At 39.2% G+C, this 11394-nt stretch overlaps 2 protein-coding genes and 1 non-coding gene across 3 annotated transcripts; 2 read left to right on the top strand and 1 right to left on the bottom strand.

Annotated features, from left to right (window-relative positions):
• Nucleotides 1-2244: 2244 nt before the first annotated feature.
• On the bottom strand, nt 2245-2317 carry trnat-ugu (transfer RNA threonine (anticodon UGU)). Its single transcript has one exon. It is a non-coding gene; the product is annotated as a tRNA-Thr (tRNA).
• A 1936-nt stretch (nt 2318-4253) lies between these two features.
• On the top strand, nt 4254-5768 carry LOC143493492 (transcription factor HES-5-like). The gene is made up of 2 exons (XM_076991954.1): nt 4254-4356; nt 4467-5768. The coding sequence occupies exon 2, from the start codon at nt 4490-4492 to the stop codon at nt 4937-4939; it is 450 nt and encodes a 149-aa protein (XP_076848069.1). The 5' UTR covers nt 4254-4356; nt 4467-4489; the 3' UTR covers nt 4940-5768.
• A 2758-nt stretch (nt 5769-8526) lies between these two features.
• Nucleotides 8527-9951, top strand: LOC143493503 (transcription factor HES-5-like). Its single transcript, XM_076991965.1, has 2 exons — nt 8527-8639; nt 8737-9951. The coding sequence occupies exons 1-2, from the start codon at nt 8552-8554 to the stop codon at nt 9216-9218; spliced, it is 570 nt and encodes a 189-aa protein (XP_076848080.1). The 5' UTR covers nt 8527-8551; the 3' UTR covers nt 9219-9951.
• The last annotated feature ends 1443 nt before the right edge of the window (nt 9952-11394 follow it).

Raw genomic sequence — 11394 nt, 5'->3', positions numbered from 1 at the left:
GTTGAAGTCAAGATTAGCTGGGTTGTTTTGCGCTCTGATCACTGGTGTCTACCCTTGAACTGTTACACTTTGGATACTGTGTTTGTATCTACACTATCCTCTGAATTATTCATGATAATGTTACAGATACTCTGTTGAGAGTTTATTAATGATATATCAACAACCACTCAGAGATTTTAAAATCAAAAATGTACAAAAAATCTGGCTACTTGTTGGCTAGGCCATCTTTGGCCAACAGAGGGAGACATAGAACCACCTTACAGTAAACAGAGGTACTTAGCAACAGCTGTCATTCGTTTTCCTTAACTATGCTAATGCAGCAGTGAAAGATTCTATCACCCAGAGCTCAAACCATTTATAAAAGCACTCAACAATTTGACTCTTAACTACCGTATATATATATATCCTCTGAAATTGTTACAATGTTATTTTGTGTCACAGTATACTTATATACAGCTGAAACTACTTGAAATTCGCTTGACTTCAATCCAATCCAATCCAATCCATTTTATTTATATAGCACTTTAAAACAACAAATGTATACCAAAGTGCTGTACACATACTGAAAGAATAAGAAACATAAAACAGCACAAATATAAAATTTAAATTTTGTGTTTAAATAAAAACACCAAATTTAGGAAGAAAACACACAACACAACCCAAAGCTATAGAAACAAATAAAGCACTAAGAAAATCTAATTAAATCAAAAGCCAATGAAAAAAGATGTGTTTTTAAATGAGATTTAAAAACGGCGAGTGACTCAATCTGCCTAATGTGCAAAGGAAGGTCATTCCACAATTTTGGACCCGCAGCTGAAAAGGAGCGATCACCTCTGCACTTTCTCAGTGTCCTCGGAACAGTAAGGAGGCACTGATCTGTTGACCTAAGCGAGCGTGCTGGGCTATAGTGTTGTAATAGGTCGGACAGATACTGGGGGGCGAGACCATGAAGAGATTTAAAAACAAATAAAAGAATTTTAAACTGAATTCGAAAAAGGACCGGAAGCCAATGCAATGATTTTAAAATTGGGGTGATGTGCTCTCGTTTTTTTGTATTTGTTAACAGCCGTGCAGCAGCATTTTGCACAAGCTGGAGTCTGGCAATGGACTTCTGGTCAAGACCAAAGTAAAGCGCATTACAGTAGTCCAAGCGATTAGTAATAAAAGCATGAATTAAAATCTCAAAATGGTGACGAGGGAGGACTGATTTAATTTTGGCCAACTGTCTAATTTGAAAAAAGCTTGCTTTAACAACAGTACTAATCTGCGAGTCAAACCTCAGATTACTGTCGAACTTCACACCAAGGTTTGTCACAGTAGGTTTAACATATTGTGTCAAGGCACCTAGATCACAGTCATTAACTCCAGTGTCATTTTGGCACTGGAAGCTGATGGAATAAGTAACACCGACTACTACACCTCACAAGTGCTCTACATGGCATTGTGAACTGGTATACTGTGCAAGCTTTTGGATCAACTTCAAGGTGAGCTTGACCAAGTCAAAAAAATGTTCAGTTGTTCCTTATTCACATGAATAGAAACACCTAGACAGTTAGAAAAATGTTGAGATGTCAACTAAAGACAGACAAGACTCATGGGTATTGGATCCAAATCACATCAAATTTGGGTCTACCTATGATATTCTTCCAACTCCCCAAAACAAAGTCAGTGGTTATGTGGAGATATGGGCTGTAAAATCTGGTCGCTTTCAGAACTACCTTGTATGGTCAGTGGGAAGGTGGAGTGGGTCGGTCCAGACATTTCAGTTTGTTCCAATACAACTTATAAATGACTAAAATAGTGGGTGTGAAAGGTGCCCTGGGCAACGTTTTAGACCAAAGAACCAAAAATTGGTCCTATCCAAAAAGGAGGTCTCAGTCCATGGTTCAATTAGTTTGCTGTGTGAAAACCTTTGGACCAAATACAAGCAGTTGTGGGAAGGTTATAACTGATATTGTGTTATGCAGGGCATTGGCTAAGAATAGCAAAATGAGAGTTATCAGAAGAATGTGAAAGAGATAATCAGTGGCTGAAGTTAAGAAGATCACAGATGCATCATGACATTGTTGAACAGATGACACTAATCATTCATTGAGAGCGCGGACAACTGCACCCGTGGAACGGCACTTTGCTGATAGTTCACTTCCTATTGCAAGCAAGCTTTTCATACTATGTACTATGCCTGTGCCTTTGTAGCCTGACCTTTCTTTGGATGTCCTCTTTTCTGACCTCAAAAGTTTTGAAAGGCCCCAGCGAGAATTGAACTCGCGACCCCTGGTTTACAAGACCAGTGCTCTAACCACTGAGCTATGGAGCCTTACCTGAAAGCTTCTTAGTGATGTGTCATCATGAAGGGCTCACCCATCCACATAAACACAACCACACCTACACAGTCTGGTAAGTATTTAAAAGCATCGTCACATGCTCCCTGGTCATCATTTTTTGCTCAGAGTCCTGGTAAAAGTCAAAGGCAGTAACTGAGGAAGAGACATTGACGGCTTGCTCTTGTGTCTCTCTTCTTCTTCCTCTCTTTAGTTCTATCCCTCTATCCCTCTAAACAACATACATAGAGATCTCAGTGCAAGAACCAAACTAAACGATCCTCTTCAAATCATCTTAATATGATCTGCAATGGACAATAAGGTCAACAGTAAGAGGGTGTGTATAGAAGAGGGAAATCATTATGGAATAGGGAATTACCATATGTTCGATCATGCGTGTAGTGATCAAAAAATTATTGCTTCCTTGTGAAGGCAGATGGAGGTGTTTCTACATGTTACAGTGTTTTGAATCAGTGGAGATATAAATTCCTTATAAATAAATTCACAGTTTGACCATGGTTGTCATGAATATACATTTGTATACATTGTATGTATTCTTCTTTGTCTCTTAGTTCAAAGTGATTGCCAAGTTGTAACCAGTGTCAACATCATGTATCTTTTTTTTATGGTTAGTTTTAAATGTACTTGTTGTTTTCGGCTCAGGAGTAATTGCATTTGTCCGGTTCTGATAGGTTCTGATAGGTTCTGATAGGTTCTGATAGGTTCTGTATGAACAGTCTGATGTACTTCTGTAGTGCAGCAGTATAATCAAATTACACTCTTAGACAAATTTCTCAAACCACATCACTACAGGTAGGCAAGACCATTTCATTCAAACCATTCAAATTCTTTCAATGAAATGCTACTTTTTTATCTGCAAACTTTACAAATATTATTGTCCTCCTGAGCAGACGTGAGTTTTACTAAGCTCTCTGCGTGGGTCTTTGTTGATTTCTTTGGCCATATGCTGAGCGAGTGTGTGGGGGCACACGTCTATTCATCTCTCCCAGGATGAATGGTGGGGAGTGTGGGAAAGCTCTGGAGAGAAGACTCTCAGTGCTGAACGACTCACTCAGTCCTGCTCCCAGCTGACCTGCTGCTGCACACACAACGATAGGCCACGCTGGCATCTATATAAAGTCAAATGATTTTTGCATAAAGCATTTCTTTTTAATGTATTTTTTTCCTCTGCTTTTTGTCTTGTGATTACATTATCTAATTATTATTATTACATTATCTTAATTATCTACTAACAATATGCACCATTACTTGATATGCCATCAGTGTGGTACTGAATGTATAAACACAGTTAAAAAATACAGTAAGCATATTTCATAGATTGTAGATATTTCTTTCTTAAAAGTGACAAATGTGCTGTTGTCAATATGGACACCTATAGTATGGATAAAACTAACAGTACATCTATTAATTATTGGATGCAAAAATAGTTGGAATTTAAACTGTTTCTATTTATACATTTATGTAAACTTCCTTGTGTTCCTCTGTTTTTAAACTATTGAACAGTATGTGGAATACGTGCTGTGTCCTTCACACCTCAGGGGGCTGATGTAGTTTAAGTACAGCCCTGTGGGTTCCCCGCGTTTTCTCCCACACACTCCAGACCCACACAGCCCCACACAGACCCACCCCCCCCACACAGCCCCACACAGACCCACCCCCCCCCCCACACAGCCCCACCCCCCCCACACAGCCCCACCCCCCCCACACAGACCCACCCCTCCACCTGCTCCCTGGAGACGGCCCCATTGTTTCCTGGGTAATGCACACTTCATCGGGCATGTGGCAGCTCACTGTTCTTTAGTGTCATCCACACTCAGCCATTGGCTGCAGACTGTGAGAACCTCCAGCAAACCCAAGACTCACACATTCATATGGAGATTGGGGAGTATAAATAGAGGAGGGAGAGAGAGAGAGAGAGAGAGAGCACAGCACTGACAGAAGACACACAGCCATGACTCCTACAATCACGGCAGCTAGGATCTACTCCAAAGAACATCTTCCACTTACAAACAAGGTAAATATACGAAACTGGCACATGTGTTATATGTTATTATATATGATCTGTTAATATCTTAACATATATTAGATATGAGTATTAACAAGCAAATCTTTATTTGTTTCCAGTTAAGAACCCAGCAGTGGAGAAGATGCATAAAGAACATATCGACAGCAGCGTTGAGAAGCTCAAGTCTCTCCTGGGTCCAGAATTCCTAAAGCAACAGCCTGATTCCAGACAGGAGAAGGCCGACATCCTGGAGATGACGGTTCAGTTCCTGAGACAGCAGCATCACTCTCACACGGACTCTCCCTGCTCCACTGCAGCTAATGAAGGCCACAGCAGGTGTGTGCAGGAGGCCGTCAACTTCCTGTCTCAGTGTCAAGTGCAGACTGAGTCCCAGAGAAGACTGCTGAGCCACTTCGTCAGCATGCAACCTTCCATGGAGAAGAGCAGAAAGGTCCTGGCCCAGTTCAGCTCTCCAGCCTGTCAGATCAGCAGCAAAGAGGAGACTCCAGCCTGCAGTGAACTCTGGAGACCCTGGGAGAACCACGTGGACACTTTTCTCATTAGGACAACAGAGTTGAAGATTATCAACTGAGGATTGTCTAAGTTATCTTATAAGTTTATAAGACATTATTTCATTTTTCATCTGTTGTGATGAATTGCTTTAATTGCGCAAAAGCGTGTGTATGTATTTCCATTTGGGAGCATTTTTATCAATTAATTAATGCATATGTCAGGTTCCAGACTTGGATATAGATGTATGCTTGCTGCTTGTGCAGAATGGTTGAATTACGCTTTCAAAGAGAGCTTTTGTTACTTTTCAGATTATATTTCTTATTGTGTAAGAAAATGTATCTACAATATTGCTTAAAGCCGCTTATCTATATAATTTTCCATAATGAGCTTTAAGACTTGAATACATAATAATATTTATGTCTATGCAGCTCTTCCTCCTCAACAGGAGTGAGATTACTATGAATCTGTATTACTTAGTTCACAACTGAACTGTTTGGATTTGTAGTCTTGAAATCTGTGATTTTACAGAACAGGAAAGCATTAATTGTTTTCATTTGTTACATGATGAGTTGCTGTAATTGTGTAAAAGCACGTGTGCATGTTTCCATTTGGGAAATGTATCAAATCTGCAAATTCTATATTATGGACAATTTATTATATCATGTATGTTCCAAACTTTGTTGTATAATGAAAGCCCATATTGGGTATTTAGTTGGTGTATGTTGTAATGTGCATGTTTTTACATCTATTACAAATTTTTTTATTCAATTAGCTAAATTAGCAATTAGCTAAATGTATTGAGATTATTGTATCTTTCTCCAGAAAGTTCTCTAGTCTTAACACTTTCCGTGAAAGCCATATATATCACTTTATTTGTGAAACTGCAAAAACATTTCCAGAAATGGTTTAAAAATAAATATTTGATTCAGTGAACTCTCTATGAATGATTTTTGTGCTAAATCTTTTCATTTTAATCCATTAATCATCAACTAGTCTTCGTCAATCCCTAAATATCACAGCACATTTTCACAATTTTATAACTTCTGGATGTTTTACAAATTCTGATTCTAAAGCATTTTGATAAGTTAGAAGATTTATCATGTCCTTTTTATTCTAAAATGTATAATATTATAACTTTATTATAAACTTTATTATAAAAGTTTTTTATCCATTGCACTTTGTCACTGAACAAAACTGTGAGTCAAACAGTACAAAATCTCCCCACCTAGAGACTAACAGAGGCAACAGCTGGGGCAGGGTGCACACTGGTGGTGTAGGGGTACTAGAGCACATGGCTCTGCTCTCTACATTACAGGGAAAGTGAGGGGGACTTGGGAGTAACGTAGGAAGAAGGAGTGTTGGGAGTCCTTAGTGGAGACAACAGGAGTGGAAGGGAGCTCACGAAAACAAACAAGCAAACAGCAGAACCCTGGTAGAACTGCCCGGTTCATCAAACGAGCCCAGGTCTGCTTACGTTAGGGACCCAGACTCTAGCCAGCATTCTACAAGTGAGATCAGGACAATCAACTGTGACCGAGACAAAAGAGACTGAAAGAGAGTGCCCCCCTCCACAGAAGAAACAACTTTACACAAACACAAGGGAAGACTATCCCTCATGAAATCGGATTAAAAAATCTACTGGAAATTTTATATCAATTACCAACTATCTTAGAGTACATGTAGCACACACCAAGACCTCACAGAGTGGCCTTTTCAAAGCTGTTATATAGAGTGAGGCCACCTGAGAGAGATCAGGCAAACGAACCCTGATTGGCTCCTGGCTTCTGTTGGCAGCAGACTGAGCCACCTGTTACAGCCTCATTTAACAAGATTTGAATTTTTGCTGCATAATTAGATTCATTAACACAGTAACTATGCACTGCTGCATGTAGATTGGTAGCTCAGTGCTCAGATGTTTTTCACTAGTCGATTCTAAGCAAACACCCTCAAGCAGCTTTTCAAATACATATTCTAGTACAGATGACCATGCCATGTTCAAAGTCACTCAGATCACTTAATTTTCATTCAATTAGTTAGTGCTGCTCTATGGGGCCATGTGTCTGATTTAAGGAGAGCTCCACTCATGAAAGAACAGGTGCGTCTAATAAAATGTCCATTCAGTTTGTTCATTTACATGCATTTTATAATAGGATCATATTACTAATTGTATTTCTGCACTTTCATGATTAATCAAGTGTTCATATAAACAGTAAAGTTTCTTAGACTGGATTAATGCCTAGAACTCCCATTAAGAAATCTGGTAAAGAGAGCTGGATTTTAGCTTAATAATTGATTTTCTGAGTGCAGGTATAGCTCTACTCTGATTTCGTTTTCTCTGTCCATGCATTCAAACATAACCAGAGCTGTCCCAGAGGAGGTCAGCAGAATTAAATGCAGCACTCACAAAATGGCTTACAAACACATTTGGGGAGACTCTGAAATGCAGTACATACTCGTGGGAAGTACGTAACAGAACTGCACACTATTAGTAAACATAAAAAACATAGGTCATTATTCTTATAATACTCATAAGATAATATAAGTATTTTTTGTTATTAGCTTCAGACCAGTTGTATTCCCGCTGCAGTCCTACACTCTACAGACAGATGTGTGGCACTAGTGAAACAATGCAATTTTGTTCCATAAGATTAACCATGAGATTTCAAACCTCGTGCATCCCATATAATGTCAGGAAGACACTTAGTGATGACAGCTGAATATTGGTATTAAAATACCACTGCAAATACCACTGTAAATTATTAATGTTACATTTGCTATTTTAAGTGTTCTATTTAAGTACATAAAGTGTTTTAATGTTTGTTTGTTTTTGTTACTGATTTCTTTGGCCATATGCTGAGCGAGTGTGTGGGGGCACACGTCTATTCATCTCTCCCAGGATGAATGGTGGGGAGTGTGGGAAAGCTCTGGAGAGAAGACTCTCAGTGCTGAATGACTCACTCAGTCCTGCTCCCAGCTGACCTGCTGCTGCACACACAACGATAGGCCACGCTGGCATCTACATAAAGTCAAATAATAGAAATTCAATAAATATAGTTCTATATTTTTCATTTCTGTTTTTCATTTTCTTTATTTTACATGGTTCTGTGAGTCATTATATGTTGTTCTTGTTGTTTGTGGTCCAATCATAAAATATTCAATAGACTGCCCATTCACTGTCTGTAGATATTAAAATCTTTTCAAATATGCAAAAAGTCATTTTTGGGTTACTATACAGCACATAATAAATGTTATTAATCTTGTTATGTAATTTAACCTGCAGAATGAGTGGAGCACGTGCTGTCACAGTTTGTTGAACCTCAGGGGACAGATATAATTGAATCACAGGGTCTGTGTATTCCCTGTACACTTTCCCACACACTTTCTGCCACACAGACCCACCCCCCCACACAGACCCCCCCTCCACACAGCCCCACCCCCCCCACACAGACCCACCCCTCCACCTGCTCCCTGGAGACGGCCCCATTGTTTCCTGGGTAATGCACACTTCATCGGGCATGTGGCAGCTCACTGTTCTTTAGTGTCATCCACACTCAGCCATTGGCTGCAGACTGTGAGAACCTCCAGCAAACCCAAGACTCACACATTCATATGGAGATTGGGGAGTATAAATAGAGGAGGGAGAGAGAGAGAGAGAGAGAGAGAGCACAGCACTGACAGAAGACACACAGCCATGACTCCTACAATCACGGCAGCTAGGATCTACTCCAAAGAACATCTTCCACTTACAAACAAGGTAAATATACGAAACTGGCACATGTGTTATATGTTATTATATATGATCTGTTAATATCTTAACATATATTAGATATGAGTATTAACAAGCAAATCTTTATTTGTTTCCAGTTAAGAACCCAGCAGTGGAGAAGATGCATAAAGAACATATCGACAGCAGCGTTGAGAAGCTCAAGTCTCTCCTGAGTCCAGAATTCCTAAAGCAACAGCCTGATTCCAGACAGGAGAAGGCCGACATCCTGGAGATGACGGTTCAGTTCCTGAGACAGCAGCATCACTCTCACACGGACTCTCCCTGCTCCACTGCAGCTAATGAAGGCCACAGCAGGTGTGTGCAGGAGGCCGTCAACTTCCTGTCTCAGTGTCAAATGCAGACTGAGTCCCAGAGAAGACTGCTGAGCCACTTCGTCAGCATGCAACCTTCCATGGAGAAGAGCAGAAAGGTCCTGGCCCAGTTCAGCTCTCCAGCCTGTCAGATCAGCAGCAAAGAGGAGACTCCAGCCTGCAGTGAACTCTGGAGACCCTGGGAGAACCACGTGGACACTCTAAGAAATCACAATAACAGGCTTTGGAAGAGAATGAACTGTTCATTTTGTAGGAATTGATTTCCTTTTAATTTGTATTTGAAGATGTTGCTGGTTAGGTTTTGCCTGCAGTGCACTCTGGAGACCCTGTGAGAACCACACGGACTCTTGCCATGATTTCTAAGAAAATTTGACTTAGTCCTCTAATTTTACATGTGTAAAGTCCTCTAATTTTACATGTGTAAAATCCTCTAATTTTTACATGTGTAAAGTATGGGATATTGCTTTACTTGTGGGAAAGCATATATTGATCTTTTCATTTGTTTGGGAATGTTCAAAGTCACATTCTTACTACGTAAGAGTAACTGCCAGATCCTTCAAGTGCTTTCCAAAAACTGAAGGTCAAAGCCCATGTTCACTCTGCCTTTGCAGTGTTTGTCCTCTGCTTATTTGAATGAAGCATTTGTTTAATTTTTACATGATCTTTCTTATTATGGAAGAGAATTCATATCTGCAATTCGAGCCTAAGCTTGGTTATTAGTATCTGTCATCGTTCTTGTCCTTTGAGTTAAAATGTCTGTGATGTTTTTTTATTCTGTGCTATTTACTCCCATGGAGTTATATACAGGCTGGAATTATTACAGTTTGTGCAGAGTAAACCTTTTCTACTCTCAAAATCATGGTGATTTTTCAAAAACATTTTTACCTTTATAAGAATATTGCTCATTTAGCTGTGTGTATGAGTAAAATCCCTCTATATTTTACTTTTGTAAACTAAAAGTACCTTCAGTGAAGATAATAAATGTTATTTTACTTCATGTATTTGTATGGAAACAAAATCTGTATTTGCAAAAATAAATTCTGATCATACAATCATACAATGATTCTTACTACAATATAGTTTTCTATTTCCATAATCTATTCATGAATCTAATGCGCGATCTTAGTTCATTAAAGGGAAGACTAACCCTCCTGTTGGAGAAATACCTTCGTGTGGAATTGAACCCCTACCTTTCTGTAGCACAAATGCTTCAGCAGTTGTGGTACAGGCTAAACTCCACAAAGAGGCGGAGTTCCTGGAAGAGGGAGAGGATCCCTGCATGAGTGCTTCCTTCTAGAATTCACAACTTTGATATTCTTGAAAATTACTTTTTTTTAGTTTATTCTAGGGGTGGGCATAGATAAATTTTTTTAATCTAGATTAATCTCACTGAAATCTTGAAATTAATCTAGATTAATCTAGATTAATCTATATTAAAATGGCTCATATGCCTGCTACCCAAGTAATGACTAAAAGTCAGTTTTTGAGATAGGGTTTCTTAATACAGAGGGTCCATTAGACCAGGGGTTCATCTCCTGTTTCCAAAATGCATCAATGACTGCTTGAGGAAGCTGTTCTACTTTGATACTTGAAGAAAAAAAAAAACATGCTCAATAAAATGTAGGCTACTCGTGTTCAACGGTTTATTCAGTTAAACATGAATTTGTAAGCCTACATACTACATCAAATAACATGTTTATTCAGCTAAACATAATATTTGAAATGTAAGCCAACATTTAGTACATTTAACCTCACGGACGTAATTTTCAAAAGTCAGTTTTGGTCCTCTGTAGTTTTAACGGTTAAAAATAAATATTTAAATAGCGACAAATCTAGCGCTAGGACCATGCAGAAAGCGACCGCTCCGAGCTCCGCTCCGGTAACACTTTACGTTCCTAAAAATGAATTTTCCATGAAGCAAACCTGGCGACTTCGTGGCTGCATCCATGTAAAAACACGTACGATTTGTAATTTAAAAACTCGTTCTCGCCCCTACTGTGCAATTTGGTTAGTAATACAGCCGAGCTAAACTATCAAGTTGAAAGTCATCATAGTTTGCTTATCCATTTTGACCCAGTTCCCAACCCAACTTTAAGAATAGATTAACGGTGATAATTTTTATATCGCCCGATAAGAGTATCAAATTATCGACCGCCGTTAACGGCCCACCACTAGTTTATTCTAAATTTTTCTCTTGGTATTTGTGTTGTGGATTTTCATGCCATTTTTCTTGCAATAAAACAGACAAAATCCTCTTGTTTTCCTCCACCCACTTGTACTGGTCTGGCCTATAGAACTGACCATTAACACTAGCAAGACTGAAATTTCAGGATCTCCAGGACATCACCCCTCCTTCTTGCTAGCAATTAGCCATCCTTTTATTATGCAAATGCGGAGCACTGAGGCAGCAGGTCAAACACTAATATGGCTAAAAGT

This window comes from Brachyhypopomus gauderio, unplaced genomic scaffold (genome assembly GCF_052324685.1).
Source record: "Brachyhypopomus gauderio isolate BG-103 unplaced genomic scaffold, BGAUD_0.2 sc88, whole genome shotgun sequence".
Lineage (NCBI taxonomy): Eukaryota > Metazoa > Chordata > Actinopteri > Gymnotiformes > Hypopomidae > Brachyhypopomus > Brachyhypopomus gauderio.
This window is presented reverse-complemented; position numbering and strand designations above follow the sequence as displayed.